This window comes from Chaetodon auriga, chromosome 6, assembly GCF_051107435.1.
Source record: "Chaetodon auriga isolate fChaAug3 chromosome 6, fChaAug3.hap1, whole genome shotgun sequence".
NCBI classification, from domain to species: Eukaryota; Metazoa; Chordata; class Actinopteri; order Chaetodontiformes; family Chaetodontidae; genus Chaetodon; species Chaetodon auriga.
This window is the reverse complement of record NC_135079.1, coordinates 16,771,850-16,792,179: the sequence shown is the minus strand read 5'-3', so window position 1 is coordinate 16,792,179 and position 20,330 is coordinate 16,771,850. Positions and strand designations below refer to the sequence as shown.

Below are 20,330 nucleotides of genomic sequence, written 5' to 3'. Positions count from 1 at the left end.
TCAAATGCAGAAACTGTGTGGGGGGTGTCAGCAGGTCATAGCATTTAAGGAAATCCCACTCTCAAGTCATCACAGTGGGGCACGATGTGTTGTGGTTGATGCCGTCTTCAACCTCAGATGTTGCTCCCCTTTCGTCACAAAACTACTCCCCCCTTCGCTTTCCTTTGCTGCAACGAAAGGGCGCCCACAGACCACCCCAAAGGAACTTTGAAAAATGTCACACTGAAATGCCTTCAGAGCACGCTGAATACAAAATAAGACAGACGACATCTTAAAAGAAACATGTACATAGAAGATAAGTCACGGTATTTATCACCGGCCGATTCAGATTTGCTCTAAAAGAAAGATTATAGCCAAACAAAGTCAGAATAATTCTTTCCTTTATTCACAGATCATTGGCTTTACAGAAAGTACACTACATTCTGATAAAATAAAGTGCATTATAATAATGTACAATTCAAATTAAGGGGAGACACTAAAGGCGAAGAGTAAAAAAAAATGTAACTAATAGATATCACCATGAAACTTGTTTACATATGCAACTGACAAACCTCCAGAACAGAAATCTAAATATTGGATCAAGGAAAGTTCAAATGTTTGGCTTCATTTTGTTCACATATTAAAGTCAAAGCTTTTTACATAGGGAATTTTGGATATCTCTTTTTATCACGCCGTAAATCAGAAAATACTGCCAACAGCCATAAAAAAAAAATCCATTTTCCCTTGTTTTTTGGACTACATTGTTTTCTAAATCAGACTATGAATGATATATGAACAAACCCTCCTGTAAAAACCTTAAGAATATAGACAGACATGGAAAGTTTGGTGCATTTAAGTGCTACTGAAGTCCTGAAGTCGAGATTTCTGGCTCAGAGGAGGAGAAACACACTTTTTTAAGACATGTCTTGTAAGATTCCAGACATTTTAAAGCAAGAAATAAGACACTACAAGTGAACAGGGTAAAGTAAAAGAAAAGACATATTATCATGAAGCTATTACTTATTTCAAGTCAATTCTTTCTTTATTCCAAGTTTTCTGAAATCTTAGGTTTGAATATGCAAAGGAGTCATTCACGATTAATAAGCACGAATTTGCATACATGTCCAGAAATCTGAACTAAAACAAACATCTAAGGTGTATTTTGTACATTTTCTTTCCACAAGTCTAAAGAAGACATGCTATGGGAGCAGAAGAGCCCAGATTCTCAAAATTGGCCAGTTGTCATAGTAATGTGTTGCCATTGTTCGTTTCTGCGAATGTTTCATATGTACCACATCAATGTTTTTACGTGACATAGTTCAGACTGCTGGTACACATGAGCTATGAGCTCATCAGAAGGAGGAGAGGATGGTGGTGGTGACGATGCGAGACGACTGCCACACAGCAGACCACGGTCTGAGCCATGTCTGCGGTGACAAAACTGGGTATTTTAAGCCAAAACATAATCTTTTTCTTACCCTGACTGAGAGTTTTTCATGCCTAAACCTGATCTAGACCTTAGCCACAGTGCTGTCACAACACAACATGGAAAACTGAAACAAAGAAACATCAAGTTTGAACATAAAGAAACATAAAGTTTCAACAGATCCTTGCTTTGTAGAAAAGGACAATGCCAACATTTCTTTTTGTGATTGAGCTGTTTCACCTGTATTGTCTCCCCTTAAGAGGCTTAATATGTCTATGAATAGAACATGGCTGATTTTGGTTCATTTACATTTGGCATTCACATAGAATTTGAGTAAGTAAACATAAAACTTTTGAGTCTGGATTAAAAAAAACCAAGGCCGTTTCCCTTAGCAGCTTAAAAATAAGGCTTCAAGATGCAGATAGCAAAGTTCTTCCATCCAAGCCTTGCCTGCATTACATTTCTTCTCCTCTCCTCTTCATCCTCTTCTCAGTTCTGTTTCCTCTTCACTCAGAAATAGGCATCAGATTTGACCTTGTGTCAGGTGTTTTTGTGTCAAGCTTCTCTCCATAAACTCAGGGAATAAGAGGGATGCTTGAAGTGCTGCCTCTTGAAATTTGGCAGCTCCGTTCGCACCAGTTTATCCTAAGCTTACTTTCTGGCTCTTTGCAGCAGGGCCTTAAATACATCAAGAATCTCTGGGTCCTCTCCGGCAGACAGCTCTGGAGTGTTTTTCTCCAGCCAATCAGAGGAGCGGATCTGGTGCCTGAGAGTCCCAATCAGAGAGTCCAGACCCTCTGCGGGCTTCGATGCTTGGCAGTCCAGCAACACAAACTCCTCAGTGGCCAGCAAGGCTGTGTCAGGAACAGGGCTATCCTTCTCTTTCAGCTGGTCGGATGACTTGCTCTGGGGTGATGATGTTGAATTGACAATCGCAGCATTGTCTGAATCTGCACTGTCCTCTTTCACTGCTTTTATGCCCTCCCTGCTGGTCTCTTTGATAGAGTGTGAATCAGGGCTGGTGCTTTTCTCTCCAATGTCTTTCAAAGCCTCCCTAATTCGCTTCAGGCCTGATAACACAAAACATCAACAGAACAAGTCAGTAACTATCATCCGATCGATACTTAGTTAAAGACACAAAGCAAGAGATGACCTGGAATAAAACAAACCATTGACTGAATAAATGTAATAATAGATATGATCTAATCAATGTCTTGTTTAATGTAGAAAATGGGAATTAAAGGAAATAACACACAATAGAGCACTAATGGAAAACCTTTTTTTTCAACATATAATTTTAAGATGGAGAGAAGCTGAACAATCGGGTGGACAGGAAGAGTTCAAAAGTATGACGTGTGCGTATATTACACCACATACTGACCCAGCTGTAGGTGGTGCTGTTGGACTGAGAAGACGATGCGAAACCAGCCAGGTGTGGAGCAGGAGAAGGCTTGACCACAGCTCAAAACCACCTTGTGTTTGAGGAAACACCTCCACAGAGACAGCTCCTCCTCAAATGACGACTCTCTGAGGTACTGCCGAAATGGAGAGACAGGGGTGACACATCAAGCCTATGGGAAGGCAAGTAAGCCCTGTGATATCAGCCCTGACATCTCAGTATCTCGGTACCTTTCTGAGGTCAGCCCAGACGTACAGTGCAGCAGGCCTGTCCAGGTAGGGGATGGCCATACCCTGCAGCTCTCCTGTCAGGTGACTGCGAGCAGCCTTCAGCCTGCATCTGTTCTCGGGCAAAAACTCCTCGTTGATCCACTCTAGAGCGTGACGGAGTGAGGTGACAACAGGCACGTGTAAATGAAATGTCACAAATCTTTGTGCGGCAGAGCCCCATGCTGTGCTGCTGTCATATCAGATGAGGCTTTAAAAAGGCACCTATCGAGAGCAGGGAAAACGCTTGGAAGCACATTTTTTGGATTGCTGAAAAGCTTGCATCCAAAATAATTTCCATCTTTGAATTTAAACCCAAAAAGCCTGCTTGCTTTGTACAAGGAGAACTGTTTGTATTAGCATGAATTCTGACTGATCTGAGGGTTATTTTCCCACTTGTGTTTACAAAAGCATGCTTGGATCAATACCTCTGTCCCGAAGCAGCTGCGCTATCTGGTGCTGGGTGGTTCCAGAGATACCATGGAATGAGCCCATCTGGGCCAAAGCCTCGACGAGGTCCCTGTTCTCAGTGTACAGGGTGCCTATTCTGATTCCTGCCATTGCAAAGTCCTAGAAACAACAAGATGATGCCAATGAAGAAGAACTGTGACAGCCAACACCCACTGAAAAGAAGTGAGATTCCACTGTTCTGTCAGCAGGATTATAAAAAGTCTCACAGCCTCACACTGTCACAGAGCTCAGCACAGTTCGTACCTTGCTCACCCCCCACATCACATGTGTCCTCTGAGGGTCGGGCAAACTGAAAATAAGAGCACATCGTTAGCAGTTAAGAGGCTGTCTTCGGCTTCGGCTGTTATGATTAAGGGTCTAATAGAGTAATCATGCAGAGGTTAGGTTCACCCACTACCTGTCTACACTGAGGACACTGTGAAAGGTGACAGATTCATCAAGGACCGTCAGCATGTACACTTCATCTACGATGGCGTGGAGCTCATTTCTAAATCGGGAAATGAAGGAAGAGAAAGTTAATGAATGTATACAGAACAGCGTTAATAAGCCTGGGCCTTATATTGCTAACGATTGTTAATGACAAAGAAAATGCAACATAAATATAAAATGCTTCCTTCAACGTCCTACATCAAGGGAAGAGCACCGTGGTTTATGGTTACAACAGCTCAGTGCCTCCAAGGGTCTTCGGAGGGAATTACTCTGGCAAGATCATTTAGAAAACAATAGATGATGCAGGAGACTCCTTGGCACATGGCTGCACTTGACAATATGCCGATGGTTAAGAGAGGTGATAAAACTCCATCAAGAGCGCTTGATATTCAACACGCAGGAGGGAGCTCTCAAGCGTAAAGTAAAAGAGTTCACACTAGGAAGTGGCAATGTGCTTAAAGGAGCCACAGGACTGCAGACCAGGAGGATTACAGTGTCAGGCCACAGAATGAGAAAGTAGTGGGGCAAACACACCTTTTGGCAAACTCCAGGAAGGCAAGCATCTCCTTTGGGGTGTAGATCTCAGCCAGAGGGTTGTGGGGGTTCATCAGAATAACAGCTCGGATGATCAAGCCCTAAAGAAGACGGACAGTTTCTAAGTAAATATAAAGTGATATACAGTATCTCCACAGCCTTTATGGAGATGAAGCTGAAAAACAAATCACTGAGAGAAACAGAGCAGCGAAGGCATTTATCTAAACTAAGACCTCTGCCAGAGCATTTTTGGAGTGGTTCGGTCTTTCTTTAAGTATTCATTAAGGGCAAGTGCTTCAGGAAAAAAATGCATTCATAAATTACCTCTTGCTTAGCCCTTTTCAGGCCTTCCTCTAGTTTCCCTACAGTGAGGTGGAAGGGTCGACTGTCTTTGCCATCGGCCTGTAAATAAATAATACAAGAAAAAAATACATCAGCATCCACACTGGACAACTGACACTGTGTGCGATCAAAAAAATGAGAGTGAATTTATACAATTAGTACATACTGAAGAAACATTTTAAACAAGCACTGCGAGTGAATCAGGCTCCGTGTTCCTACCTCACAGTCAAGAGGAACGTGAAAGAGTTTGACGTCGCTGTACAACTGTAGATCCTCAGTGATGACGCCGTAGAAAGGAGTAGGGATGAGAATGGCATCTGCAACATGAAAAACACAATGACCACATCGCATCTAAATACAAACACACGTACGTCATCTCCCTGCAAACTGTCACAACACATGAATCCTTGTGTACAAGTGCATACAAACCTACCATATATGTATTAATGGCCAATCCTCATTGACCAATATAAGCTACAATTTAGGTTATTAGTGGTTGTTTTCCGTGAGAAAAAACGGTAAATTTGAGAGGCATATTTGGACAAACGTAAGGTGACGTAAATGCATGAACATGGAGCTGCTGTTTGAGTCTGTCTAAATAATTTTGAAAAGGTGTTGTGTTTGAATAATTATGCTACAGCTTCCCCTCACTCTGTTATACTTTATATGAGGATCATTTTCAATACAAAACAGGCAAAAATGGGCAGATTTCCTGTTGCTATTGTACACACATTTGTTTTCATACAGAATAGATATGGATGTATTGTGTGTGTGTGTGTGTGTGTGTGTGTGTGTCAGTGCATTCTGAACCTACCTTTCGGGTCACAAATGACAGCAGCAATACATGAGAAGAGGGAACCACAACCATTCATCACCACAACCTGAACAAACACACACATCAACTGTGTTATGAAAGACCCTAATTAAGGCACCGAGGGAGGCCTGATAAATATGGAACAAATTCACCCACCCACTAAAAGAGCCATTCATTACATCTGCAAATTAAATTGCTTACCCTAAAAAAAGCTGCGTGAGTTCAGTTGCAACATTTGGCATCTTGATAATCATTACAAGGTTAATCAAATAAATGAATCGAATCCACCGCCTTCATTTCTGAAAATGAATGGCTGTAATCTGGAGTCTCTCCTGCAGCAGCACTATGGAACATTTTTAAAAGGCTTATTTGTTAGTACTTACACAATTTGCTGGACATCTGCATCAGTCATGAGAAGGGAAACTTCTTTACACAAATTACAGGAATCCACAGGAAAATCTACGCATTGTCGTGGAAAACGCATTTAACTTTAAATGTACTTGTATTCAGTGCTTTAAATTCATGAAGATTAATTACATCTTTTACCTGGTGGAAAATGTAACAACACACAATGACTCACACACTGTAGGCACAGTGTGTGAGTGTGTGTGTGTGTGTGTGTGTGTGTGCGCACAGTGAACAGTAACTGTGCCTACAGTGTGTGAGTAATTGTGTGTTAGTACATTTTCCACCTCTGCTGTTTATATGCTTTTCACACACTCTTTGCTTTTAATATATTACAAGCTAGACATTATTGTCACCCTCTCCATATACAATATTCAGTATTATATTATATTACATAGTATATTCAAATGACTGCACTTGGCTCACACATTCAGGGCAATAATCTTAACTCACGTTGTCAGCTTTCAGTGGGTTTGGAGAACGGCAGTAGAGAGTCAGGAACTTTGCAACCTCCTCTCTCAGGCTGGAAGAGAGCGAGGCAGAAAGGTTGGAAGACGGTTTGTGCTTGCTTGGTTGGACCTGGTTGAAATGTGACTTCACTACTTGACAAACGTGCCTCTCATTTCAAATGAAAATAAAAGCCCACTTTAATCTCTTACAATGTGTGTCCCCTCCAGTCTGAATACTGCAACAGAGATGGGTCGATATGCAGCATGTCAGGCTTGGTCAGCTGCAGCAGGAAGGAAAATGAAATTCATTTGAGAATGCAGGCACAATAATTTAGAATAATGTTACGCGGCAAACAGGTATTATAGGACACTACACTGCAGCCTTAAATCATTACCACCAGGATGTGATTGCATTAATCTTACCCGTTTATGAAGAAGGTCATAGCAAAGTTTGTTCTCACTGGTACCCATGTTAATTATACCCTGGGAGTGAGAAAAAGAGGAGGCCCTTATGAATAATCATTTTGGAGTCTGACAGATGGCTATTTACTACATGTCACGGACTCACATCAGGGTTATCTGTATCGTGGTATTTGTCCATTCCATATTGGATAAAGCCCTCCTGGAGAATGCCTTGCTGCTGTCGAATGCTGTTCCCACGGCTGGAGAGGTACAGGCTCGGGCCGGGAGCGTCTGCAGCTCTCACTGTTGCCAAAACATTCTGAGACATTTCGCAGGCTCTGGCAGATGTGGGCGGTGTAGACTTTGTTGTCTCCTGGGTGGAAGCGGCCTGCGCTGTGGGAGCTTCCGAGGGTGGCCGAGATAAAGATGACGAGGCGGAGGGGGCGGCCGTGGTCATCAGTGAAGCTGACAGATGAGCTCGGGGTGAGAAGGAGGGGTCGGCCGGCGTTGTCTCAGTGGTCGGGGCTCCCTGTCTGACAGCAACCAATGCTCCTGTGAGCATGCTGAACAGACGGAGCTCATGCTGGCGCTCCTGCTCAGCCCTCCTCTCCTCCTGCTGTTCCCTGCGCTCCTCGGCCTGCAACTCCCTCTCCAGTCTCGCCTCCTCCAGGGAGAGGAGACGCTCCTCTGCTGACTGCTGCCAGTCCAGGAAGCGGGCCAGGGCTTTATCCAGGCAGCCCTCACTGCCACATCTTGCACCCCCGTGGCCCCATGATGACTTTCCGCCCCGGCGACGCTTCCTCTGCCTCACAGAGGCTGGGGGATGACAGCCCTCCTTTCTGGGCTGCTCACATGCGTTCTGTGGCACAGGACCACCAGCAGCCTGGGCAGCTGCTGCAGCAGGACCAGAAATGTTCAGGTCACTGAAACCTGAGGACATGAAAAAGAGAAATAACTTTTCGATTCCCCCTCACTTTCCAACCTTATGTTAATGAATAATAGTAACAACAATAGTATTTGAATCGACAACCTGAAGGTGAGATTCTTGTATTTGTTGAGCTCTCTCCTCGCCCCAGAGTGTCCTCTGGCCCCAGTAGAGACTGCCCATCAGTTTCCTGCTCATCCCCAGATCCATAGTACATCTCTGGCGGTGCGACACCTGCATTCAGCATGCTCTCGTCAACATCTTCACATTTAATATCCAGCGGATCTCCAGTTTTTGGAGGCTGACCAAACAGAAAGCCACCTGAGGACACAGGACCAAAGGAGCCTGCTGGAGCTCCCTGCAGGTACGGGTCAGGCCCTCCGGGGCTCTGGAACACCTGTTGGGCTATGACAGCCCCGCCCAGGGAGGAGTAGGTGATGGCCGGTCGGTTCGCCAGCACCCTGTCCATCACATCATAGAACTTCCAAGACCTCATTTTGTGGTTGTCCTTAATGCGGCGGTACTCCAGCTTCATCTTTTTGATTTTCTCCCTGCACTGGTCACCTGTGCGGTAGATGCCCTTTTCGCGCAAGATGTGGGCTATGCGGTCAAACACACGCTGATTGCGCAGCGAGCTCTCCAGTTCGATCTGTACGGACTCATCGGACCACAGCTGGAGCAGCTCCACGATCTCCGGGTCGGTCCAGTTGCTGCCTCGCTCGTGCCTCCTGCCGCGAAAGTCCATCCTTTAAGTTATTCTGTAACACAGGATGATGAGAGGATGACACGAAGAAAGACTAGCAGCCGACCTGTGCCATCCTCACGGCAGAAACACAAAGGAACGTCGGTGCCTACAGGGCTCACGTGTATTGCTAATTGTCATACTTTATGTAAACAGTAAATATATGAGGGTTATTTTCCGCACTTGTGTTCTCTCACCGTGAATCAAAAGTGCAGCTCTTCGGAAACAGAGCTGTCACTAAGATGTGACATCCACGCAGGTCCACACATGTCACGGCTGGTTAACCCGGTTCGGACCGGTTTGGAATGGCAAGGCTTTGTCCAGCCGGTGCTAAAATATACAAATCATTCTTAACAGCAAATTTGTCATAACTTGGTGAGATGGTGAACAGGCGCGTACAAAATATCCACATCCGGGTTGACGGCACATGCGTGCTGTCCTTATTCCGGGATAACTTTGGTCCGTGTTAACGCGGAGGAGGGGGGGGGGCTACTGAAAGCGGGCTGGATTTCACTCATACCAGGCTGTAACGGGGTAGACAACCATGCGAGTCAGAGTCAAACCAAGAGCTTTGTGTTATGGCCCCCTCTACCGTACGGTGTGTTGTTTTGTCCATGTGTGTACGTTGAACACAGATCCACAAGATGGCGGTCACACACAGCGAAACAAATCAGCTACGTGGGGACTCAAGGATGCGTGTTTTTGAAATAGGCGTACCCCGGAATACATTTGTAACTATAAAATAACCATGACAGCGCTTGAAAGCAATGCAACAACCGCCCTTCTTACAAAGCGTGTTGCCTTAGCTTTTCTAACGCTATTAACTGACGTGCTGTTACTAAAGATAAGTTTCTTGATTGAATGGATACTTTTTACGGTAATTTAACATGGATATAGAAGTTTATGTCATGCCATAAATTAATCTGTTTCCTGCGTTAAAGAGGGTGAACTGTTACTGTGTAATAACAGGTGGATAAACGTGACTTTAGGTGAGGTTATTTCTGCTTCGCCCGACACATAAAACTGTGACCCGCCCCATTCAACGACGACGGTGTAATGAATCAAGCACACGCGACTGTGCTGTCGGTTCCCAACGTGACGTATTTCCTGGAGAAAAGGGTCTGTGGCAGTTTGTTGTCATCTCCATCCAGTAGTGAAACGTTATATTGTATTGGCACGTAGCCCTTCATTTTCCCTTTTGTCCATGTGTGTATTTTACTTTACGTATGTGAATTAATGTCGGCATACTTGAGCCAGCAGCCAAGCCACGAGAAATAACTAAAGAAATATCTGGGTGCGACGGTTGAAGTTAACTGGCAAAAAAAAAATATACGTTAACCATGGCGGTGGTGAAGGCAAGTTGGTGGCGGATGGCACGCAAGACGGGATAGTTGAATTCAGCGCTTCTGGAGGAGAATGGGTGTGTGCGGATAGCATTGTTATTCATCTCCCGGACCAAGTCGAGGACGTACAGCGTCAGGTTAGATGTAAAGTTGAAAGTCAAGCGCAGGAGAAAGGGGAGTCTCCACCCGGAGGGAGAAGAGGAGGCATGACGTCTCGAGTCTTGTTGGCATTGTAGTTTGTGTAAAAGCCACGAGTTAGATGTGTTCAAAGCGGGGAGGGGAGCCGTGGCAGAGTGGGTGGGAACAATGGGAGTATTTGCGGAAAGCATGAGGGCTATTTCAGCATAAAGTCTCTGCCGGCGCTGCCGACAGCTCTCGCCAGTCTCCCCAGTCAGGTAAATCCATCCCCAGTTTGGACAACAGGCTTTCTTCATCCTGTGTAGGTGGACCTTTTTTCCTTGTTGGAGGAGACATGACTTAGCCCGACATTTGACCAGCTTTGGTCCACCGCGCCTTCTCTCTGAAGTTTATTGTTGGTAAGATGACGGCATGTTTGTTGTTGTGTTTACACTGTTGTTTTCTGCAGCACGTCTCGTTGGACTCTGTATATACAGATTTATGCTCTGCTTCCCTCCTTCCCCTCTGTCTCCACTGCACCCACACTCTTACATCTTTCTTTCTTTCTTTCTTCCTTATTCACCCTGAAGCCTTCATAAACCCCTCATCAAGCGCTTTTATCTGGGTAAAGTGGGAATTGCTGTGATAAATTTCAGTTAATTCTGCTTCGGCGAGGCAGACATTCTTTAGATTTGGCTCCATTCCTGCTCACGCTGGCCTCAGGTATGTGTGTCTGTTTTCGGGAAAGCCAAGTGGTTTGAACCAACACGCAGGAAAACTAAACTTTAAGTGATCTAACTCGTACTGTCTTGTCCTCTGGTTGCCGTTGTTATGTTCCACCTTCTGTGCAACTCCCACTGGGATCTCAACGAGGGAGGAAGTCAAGGTCACCAGCTAGGCTGGAGGCTCACAGCAAGTTTCCTCCTGGATGGGATTACACTACCTCACCACAGCAAAGATTATCCCATGAAACTAATCTTTTGGATCCATATTTATTAGGCTTAAATCTTGCCTTGGCCAGTTAAGAGATCAAAGTTATTAAAAGGGTTGGTCCTGCGTTATGTTTATTATGGCTGTAACTAACGATTATTGACACAGTCAATTCATCTGTCAATGATTTTCTCAATTAATTAATCGTCTCTCAAGTTGATGTCCTTGAATATCTTATCCACAACCTAAAAATAACCAGTTTGCTCTCATAGAGGAGGAAAACGACAGAAAATATGCACACTGAAATAGCTGGAATGAGATCATTTTGACTGTTTTTTAATTACTCAAACCGATTATCAAATTAGTTGATTAATTTAATAGTGGACAACTTATCAATTAATCATTGTAGCTCTATTTGTTTTGTCTCCAGAGGCTGTCGGACCGAGCGCTCCACATACACACTTTGCCCTCGACACCACATTTCCAGCTCTGTTGATTCGTCACCAGTGCTGGGTTTAACAATACTGGTAATTCTTCAGCTGGCAGTGCACACATTTAATAAGAAGCATAAAGCAGAAATGCAGTGGAGGAGAGAGAAGTCGGTAGACAAACTTGTCAACAATATAACTCATCTATAAACTAGGGCAGAGAGTGTTGTGGATGAGAGGAGGTTTGACACAGGGAACAATGCCAAGATTCAGATGGCTGTGAAAAATTGGGTTGGATCTCTCTGTGGGACATTACTTACAGAATTGATTCTTTCTCCTGGACACATTGCTGCTGCCCTCGACAACATTTTATCAGGCTTTTCCATCTCCGCAGCTCATAGACAGCGGGAGCTAAGATGGATCGGGCTTTAGTGGTACTCGGTCACAGCGTTCTTGCTCACTTTACCGTGTGCCTCAAATGATGGCCGTACAGCTCATTTCCAGTGGTGTACCGCTGTCCTGACAGAGCACAACATGCCTGTGCAGTGCCTCTGGTCCTCCTGTCGCACTGTAACTTGGAGCAAATTTCCCTCTCAGGAGAGGATGCTTGGCTGTCAGTGGTACTTAACAAATGCTGCAGTTCTCTCCTGTGCCTTGTTTTTTTTTTTTTTTTTTTCTCTGAGAGGGCAGCCCAGAGCACATGGTGGGTGTTGATTTGGCTGGTGGGCAGCCTGAAATAGAGCTGGAGTGCTGCATATGGTCTGTCACAGCTTCGTGTGCTTGTCATTCGCAATGGAAATTGCCTGTTCATCGGCATCAAGAAAATATCTGTTATTATGTTTACCGCATATCTTGGGAGTGATACTTATGCCGAGAAAGTTAATTGAATGCACATGCTGTTTGTCAGATACCAAACATTTGCACAATTGGACATGTTCATGTAACTGTAGGCGTGTGCTGCTGTTCAGCAAGCAGCTTCTCTGGTGCTGCTGGGGGTCAAGTGGTTTCCAGAATATACACGTTTTCCACACGGGTAGGAAAATCAAACTGGCAGCTTTCTGGTCTCAAGTCCAGTTCTTTACAAGAGGTAGACCTAGTGCTGGGCTGTGCTTTTGAAATCAAATATTATGTGTTTGGCTCAGTGCCACGGTATTGATAACGTGGTAAGATTATTGGTGAAACTGATGGTGTTTTAATCAGCAGCGGAAAAGAGAGGCAGGCAGGTAGAGTCATTCATTAATCATTTCACTCAGCTACAACTGACAGATACTGGATATTTGAGGCCAATACCAATACGGGTGTTTCAGAGTGTTAGAAGAAGTAATGATATACTGACTGATCTTATTTTTTGTGTAAATTCCTTGGCGAACATCCCTCAGATTTGGTTATTAAAGCGTTATCAAAGATGTGTACTGAGGTCAAACATTTTACATTTGAGCCAGAAGCTTCATTATGTAAGATGGCAGTAACAGTAAATATAAAACTGAAGGTAAACATCATTGAAATGTAATTATTAAATTATAATGGATAACTATAAATTAAAATATGAATATTAATGAAATACAATTCAATTATCATAAAAACTAGAAGAGTGCACTAAGTAGAGTGCAGATCTCTGCAAGGCTTGAAGTCAAGATGGCAACCACTATAACAAAAATGAGGGTTTATTCATATACTGTAATGCCTAATTTAAGTGGATCACAACATATAAGGTATGGAATTAATCTGCAAATGCTCTGATTCAAGCCTTTTTATGAAGTCAGTTTCTGAGCCACGACACAGGCCAAAAGGTGGCCTGTGTTAGACTAGCTAAGCCTTGTTTTTAGCCTAGCCGACTGCCAGAAATGCCTCCTGCTGTTGTGTCTGTCAGGCTGTAGCTTTTGCTCACAATACGGTTCAAACCATTTTATCGTAGCTTGTAAGATCAGCAAAAGACAACATGTTGATCCAGAATTAATATTAGCGTATTGATATTACTGTATATCAATATTCCTCCCAGATCTTGCTAATCACTTTTCAGTTGTCTGACTCATAACAGATATGAAAAACTAGTGTTCTTCAAAGGCGCAAGCGGGTAGAATATCCAGCAGTGTCAAAGCTGTTGCCCAGGGGCTTATTGATGATATCAAGACAATAATGGATGCAGAGTGCTGACGCATTGCTGATCCATCTCCTCCTCTTCTCAGTGGAGTTGAATGGTGAGGGGGCGACACAAGACAGGAATCGCTCTGTGGTTAGTTTGTGCAACACAGTCTTGTTCTGCCGGCCACGGAGCAGCTCCACCGGAGCTGTTTGGGGGTGAACTGTGCTCCTCCAGGGCACCTCAGTTGTTGCGAGCCAGACGAGAGGATTGCTCGTTATGAAATCTCTAGACAGAACATCTAAGCAAAGTATTTTGATAGGAACAACCTGTTGTGGCTGCTACCGCTGTGCTGTTCCATCAGAGAGAGAGTGGTTTTTGAACAGGAATCTTTGATCACAATGTCTCACCATCCTAATCACCATGAGATACTGAACTACATTTGGGTGTCTGTCAATAGCTTGAAACACAAGGTGCTGAATTGGTAATCGATAGTTGTGTTATTTTAGCATACCTCAGGTCACTTTTCAACCCCTGCATATCCACTGGCACACTTACTGGAGCGTGGTACTAATGTTGAAAGAGGTTATGCAACTGGTTTTCTATTTTCATTGTAATTTAAGTTCTAAAGTGTTAAGTTCTGCCGTGGTTTGAAGGTTGGAGTTTCATCTCAGTTTTTCGCCTTTGATGTATATTGTAACAGTAAGCAGCCTCTTGTTAACTCCTCTCCAGGCTGCATTTTGAGAGGTGTTTTGGGTGTTGTGTGATTATGTGCTCGTTATTTCCCACAATGCTGTATGGTGGAGGGAAACCGCCCCTCTCTCTTTCTCTCTCTCAGTCTATTCCTTTCTCTTCTAGCCCTCTCGATGACAGCAGACCCTCTGCTCCTGTTTTTGTGACTCCAGCGTAGCATCTAATGAGCTCAGAAGAATTGCACCACGGGAAGAGTGACAGCCCCTGGTCATGTTTCCACCACCTCTCCCACTGTGCTCAAATCACACCCACTTCTAAATGTATCCGTGAAGCCACAGATGTATTCTGTGAGCTTCTCCTTTGAATAGTTTGGATGCACGTAACTCCCCAGAAGCACAGGATAATTGTTTGGGTGAATGGAGGGGAGGGCATCTTCTGTGTTGGTAAAAAGTTCCGAAACGCTTCCCTGTTTTGGATTTTAGGCAGAACTGAAAGTGAAAACAACAGCTTACCTGCAAACCAATTACAATGCAAATGCACATTGCCAATAGGTATTCTTTCCATTAGAATCAGTAGGTTTTATTTGCCAAGTCCACAAGAAAGGGACAGCTATTTAACAGGGCCCATTCTCTGTGGATAATGAATGGTAATGTGCTCACTAGAGGGAGAATTTTTTTTCTGTGAGAAGGTTAACACGATCTAACAATAAGCAGTTGTGACAGTCCTGCAGCCCGGTTTCACAAAACCTTCCCAAAAGACGTTTTTAGCTGTATTCTATGGCTGTGAAGATACTATACTTGGACAGTATCATGTTATCATCCCTAAACTGTTCCCTAGAGTGACTGGACTGTCTGTGTGGCCATGTGCCACCTTTTGTTGTTTTCAGCTGTAGTTACGTGCCATCTATATCACCAGTACAATAGTGTTGGGAGGCGAGCAGACTTCTGCTTTCAGACACTGCCACCTGCTGCCAAAATAACCACCACTTAATTGGAATGCACTGTGAAAATATTTTTTTTCCTCTCACCTTCAGAGTTTATGAAGAGTATAAACACACTCAGTCACAGTCAGTGGAACAGTCTGCTCCACTGCAGGTTTGCCTTACCTTGCAGAAGACATAGGCTTCTGTTGTTTTTCAAAAAGCCATTAACAAGACTGAAAGTCGGAAGCCTCATAGCAGCCCCTAAAGCTTGCGATGTTCATTATGCTCCCCAATTTGAAACTGTTTGACAGAATGAGCACCACACTAATGATTATGCTGCTCTCACAGCCTTAAGGGAGTGGGGACAAAATGTTAAATTTATCCTGAGGGTGGCCATCGGGGAGAGACCACATGGTCTGTAGAATGAAAAAGGGTTTATCTCCTTGGGAGCCTAAAACTGCTGAGCAAAGATCATGAGAGTCTGCCTGCTAGATCATGAGATATCTTGACAGCAGACAGTATAACAAAAGGTCGAAGCAAGTGAAAATTTCATTTAGTTCTCAAAGGAAAGGCACCATCTTACAGGGAGCATGGATCTGTTCAATCATTTTCATTGCCCATCAGTACTGATATATTCAGGCCTAACTTTGGCCTGGTGGTCACCCAAACATTAGGATTCAATAATCAATGAATATCAACAGCATTTAGGACACTAGATGATATTTTCTAGGGAGGCTTCATGGTTACCAATACTCAGCTGAACTAAATACCTGTGGCAGAGTTTGGGTGTGGTAGATAGTCCCATCCATCTCCGTCAGATTCAAGTCTTTGCCCAGGTACACTGACGTTATTCTAGAGACCTTACTAAGGGACTTCATGTTGTGTTTTTTCTTCTATTTCCACCATCTGTAGCTAGTAGTTGTCAAGATATGTTGTTCCATGGTAAGCTAGTGTTGGACAGACAGATGGACTGACTGATTGACTTACCATCATTGCCATGTTTAAAAAAAAACAAAAATGTCCAGAACATCCAGTCCCTGTGCTCGGTTATTTTCCTGCATTCTAATTTAGTTTCTGTTCCTGCTAAGAATGGTTCTACTTTCTCCAAGAAAAAAATAAAAAAGTCATAAATGAACATAGCAGGCTTGAATTTGTTCAGTTCAAAAAGGCTTAGTTGAGACACTTACAGTGACTTTTTTCACATCAGTTCATTTTGGAGCAGGGATTGATTCACTGGATGGCAGTTCGATGCAATGTTATTTGGATCAGCAGTGAGACTGGACAGCTATTTAAGCCTGCATCACCTCCCTCCTCTTCATCTTTCTTAGGATGAACTGATGTACTTAGCCGATTCCCACACCTTATCATCTTTCTTCTCACTCGGAGGTGGTTAACTTACCATGCTTCCTTTTTATGTGTGACTTAGAGCCTCCTTTCCTGCGACTCAAAGAGCTACAAATCAAAAACCCACAGAATGTTCCCGTGTGAAAATCTGTTTCATTTGAACTTTGCTCAAATAACGGTAGTTTTTATCACACTTATTTTTTACTCTTAAGCTACCATATGTTGCACGGTACCTTCTTAGACCTAATAAGGAGCTGGTTGAAGTAAAATTTTGGAATATCGCAAATTTAGAGCAGCATCTGAGTGAGCATTTAAATGTCCTCTCCCTCAGACGCCTTGCCACAAGTTGCTGTATATTGGTTTGCTTGGAGCTCGTCCTGTATTGCAGCAACATGCCTACCGTATATCATTATCATATATTACCATTTCAGGTCTGAAAAAGATGAGGGAGGATTGAAAAATAATTCCATTTTTGGCAGAGCTGTTGTCTTGTATTTTGACCTGATATTAATGCATTGCACATTTATGAAGACATTTTTTTTCTCTGGGTTTGACAGTTGACAGTGAGCTAAGTATGATGCATGATAAGGTCTGTGGGTGTGCTGTTTATTTTTGCTGCAGTTTTGGCTTTGTTTTCTGAACGCTATCTGCAGTAGGTAATTCAGGCCCAAGAGTGACCCAGTTAAGAAGGCCATGTTTGTGTTTATAGCTGGCTCTGTCCTCTCATCTCCAGGCCACTGTTCTACTTTGCTGCTGTAAGGTAGAGCAGCCCCACTCTGTCTGGGAGGCAGTGACAGACGGACGGATAGACTGCCCTGTGAAGTGTCCTCCTTTTCATGGATGCCAGGGTGGCGCTGCTGCACTTATGGACAGTCCTTGTCCTCCTGATAGCAGAACGGAAATGGATTGATGCTGCAGAGGTCTACACCAACGCTTGGGCTGTCCAGATTGATGGGGGGCCGGAGGAGGCTGACCGCATCGCCAGGGAACATGGTTTCATCAACCATGGCAATGTAAGTTCAGCTTACAGTATACTGTGTGTGTGTGTGTGTGTGTGTGTGTGTGTGTGTGTGTGTGTGTGTCTGAACGCATGAGTGTGCACACACTTAAGAGGTGTCTCTCAGACTCAACTATCTATATCACTCCACGTGAGACAGCTTGTAGGTGCACATCAATGTTACAAAACTGTTGTACATCAAAGCCGAGCATCAGAGAGCCTGGCATGACACCTCCAGGCAATCCTGTTTGTGCAGCTGATTGCAAAAGTGTGGCCTCCTCCACTTCTAGTAGCTTAAAGTGGGGCATGCACGACTTCCTAACACACTGGCAGACAGTTGTGTTTACTGAGAAGTGTTAGGAATAGACAGGAATAATAAGGCTGTTATTTCAGGGTCTCAAGGAAGGTTGTTATATTTAATTATCATGTAGGTAGTTTAATTTTATTGCTACCACTTTAGCTTCTGGGTTTTTGGGGGGGATTGGCAAGTCATTTTAATTAAATGGACTGTTGTGTCATGCAGTTTGCAGATAGGGCAAAGAAAAACAATAATCAGAATAGGAGGGGGGAGAGGGAGAAGTAGTAGTGACTTATTGTTCCTTCAGTGGTGTGTTAGGTCCCTTGAATAGCAAAATGCTTCAAAGGCTAAGCTTTTCCATATTTGTGCTCAGCAGTTGACAGTGAGTCGCTATTTGGTCCCCTCTTCCCCTGTTGCTCCACTTGAGACTTAACTTCATTTGCATGCGTCTTTGTGGAGCTGCCTGAGTGTTACACACGCCAGTGAACAGCCTTCTGGATTACTTCTTAGGAATATGCGTAGGAGGTTCTGCATATTCCCACCCCGCTTCCCCCCACCTCAAATAAAGAGGATTTTCTGAAAGAGAGGTTTGCAAAATTAATTCTGGCTTATCTTTGCTTTCTTTATTTTGTCAATGACGGAGCTTTGTCTGGAGTGCAAAGCCAGATGTTTTTAGACTCCCCGTTATCATAGTGAACAGTTGTCACATGGGTTTACGACAAACTGGACGATATTAGATGTGTGGCGTTATTAAATGCTGTTTATTGTCCACCCCATTATATTAAATTGCATCCATGTGACTCAACACAGAGCTTGTCTAAGGGACTTACATTCTACTTAACTCTGGAGTCCATTTAGTATTGATCTGGATTGCTGCAGTTGTTCCAACAGTCTAAAACTATTGTAGTGCGGAGTGAAAAAAAAAAAGCATACATTAAGCATAATGGCCCCTAACAGACTTTTACTCCTAATTGCTTTTGTGAATTCTACATAGTGAATCAATCGCTAGCCTTAGTGGTAAAATGAAATGTTCAATATTCTGCTCACAGAAAACACATATATATTCTAGACAATCACCCAGGGACACAGTGCTATGTAGCAAGGAAAAAAGTCTGTCTTCCTTCAGACAAGACAGTTCTTTCCCTCATATCCCCCATATGTGATCGCTTTCCTGGAAAAAAAAAACTTTTATGGCTTTCTTTCTCCTGTTTATCTCTCCTTCCCTCATTTCACCCAACCAGAGAAGACATCTTCAATCTCTATTCTCTCCATTAAACCGGTAGATTAATGGGGAGATGTATAGCTTTATTTTTCTTCTGTTAAATAGTGACTTTGTCAAAGGAGTAGAGCTTGAAGGAGTCACAAGGAGGAGTCCTTTATGATGGCTGTCTGTAACTGAATCTCTGATGCCGTATGACAACCTGTCATTTTAGTGCATGTGACATTAAGCCGTTCAGGTCCCGGAGCATGAAAGACGAGTTGTTGCCCCATTTCACTAGGTGGGTCCTGAAAGCACCCGCGTACTGTCCTGTGGTTCTGAGTGCACGACACCACGGCCTACAAGATGTCTGTCTCCTTTACAGATTGATTTGAGATGAGAAGTGGTGCTTCTTTTGGCAGTTTTGATGCGAGAGGCAGATCTTTCAGCGGTGGAGAAAGATGTTTAGAGAGCATAACAAAAAGAAAGTAGGAAAGAGAGTAGAAAGAATTGAGGTAATTGACAATTTCCAATTTCCCATTGGAGAAGGAGTAGAAGCGAGACATGTGGTGATAGCAAGATGGCTGTGAGGACGTGTGGGAGATACTACAAAAAAAAAAAAAAGAAAGGAAAGAGAAAAAAAAGGAAGATATTTAATGGAGTATGGTATTAGGAACCGAAAAGCATGAGTGCTGGATGACTGGGAGGGTGAAATTTAGTATTATCCACTGTCTGGAATTAGATTTTGTGGGAGTACATCTTCAGTCATTGTTTCACAGAGGCACCCAAATAAGTTTTATTTTCGTCTCTTTTCCCTGAGTGGGTGCAATGAGAGAAGAGTGATCCACAGTATGCGCTGTGCTCTGACAGTGCAGTGTGGGTTATGTGAGGGTACGTGTTAGGCGAGGGTTTGTAGGGCAGGGGGCTTACAGGGGGAATGACTCAGTCATCTTTCCATCATCCTTGGTGGTTGTGTACAGGGTGCTTGAAGAGAGCGAGGAGGCTGATGTATTATCAGGCAGTAATGGGATTTTGATCTCTAATGTGATTATGGGATCATCACCTAACTGATTATTTGTTCACTGCAGTGCTCAGAAATGCCTTATTGTCTTGGTCTGTCCTTATGTATTTGCAGATTCACTCATTATGTTTCAGCTTCATTTTATTTCAGTGGATGCGAGGGGAAGAAAGCATGCTTGGGCGGGTGTGTGTGTGTGTGTGTGTGTGTGTGTGTGTGTGTGTGTGTGTGTGTGTGTGTGTGTGTGTGTGTGTGTATTCAGCACCAGGGTTTAAGTGTAAATGTCATCAAGACTTCCGAGTGTTTATCAGCATTTTACAAGTTGTCACAAGGCGTTTTATATCTGTTTCTCTGTAATCTGTTCATGTTTTGTTTTTTC

General features: G+C 43.6%; 2 protein-coding genes across 4 annotated transcripts in view; one reads left to right on the top strand and one right to left on the bottom strand.

The window, feature by feature from the left end:
* Positions 1-364: 364 nt before the first annotated feature.
* accs (1-aminocyclopropane-1-carboxylate synthase homolog (Arabidopsis)(non-functional)) lies at positions 365-8,973 on the bottom strand. Of its 3 annotated transcripts, none has more exons than XM_076733900.1 (16): positions 8,767-8,973; positions 7,947-8,599; positions 7,083-7,846; positions 6,938-6,997; positions 6,725-6,795; positions 6,519-6,588; positions 5,661-5,727; positions 5,066-5,163; positions 4,829-4,906; positions 4,505-4,605; positions 3,939-4,028; positions 3,785-3,830; positions 3,499-3,640; positions 3,035-3,177; positions 2,787-2,940; positions 365-2,475 (listed from the first exon to the last, which is right to left on the bottom strand). In XM_076733900.1, the coding sequence occupies exons 2-16, from the start codon at positions 8,584-8,586 to the stop codon at positions 2,057-2,059; spliced, it is 2,943 nt and encodes a 980-aa protein (XP_076590015.1). In that variant the 5' UTR covers positions 8,587-8,599; positions 8,767-8,973; the 3' UTR covers positions 365-2,056. The 3 variants fall into 3 exon arrangements, with proteins under 3 accessions (XP_076590015.1, XP_076590012.1, XP_076590013.1); XM_076733897.1 differs by having other exon boundaries at positions 8,781-8,973; XM_076733898.1 differs by having other exon boundaries at positions 7,947-8,973.
* Positions 8,974-9,686: 713 nt separating this feature from the next.
* The window catches only part of furinb (furin (paired basic amino acid cleaving enzyme) b), a 73,919-nt gene continuing 63,275 nt past the window's right edge, over positions 9,687-20,330 (top strand). Inside the window, exons 1-2 of the mRNA XM_076734103.1 lie at positions 9,687-10,462; positions 17,174-17,453. Of these exons, the coding sequence (XP_076590218.1) occupies positions 17,277-17,453 (177 nt within the window). The 5' untranslated portion in view covers positions 9,687-10,462; positions 17,174-17,276. The remainder of the gene's footprint in view (positions 10,463-17,173; positions 17,454-20,330) is intronic.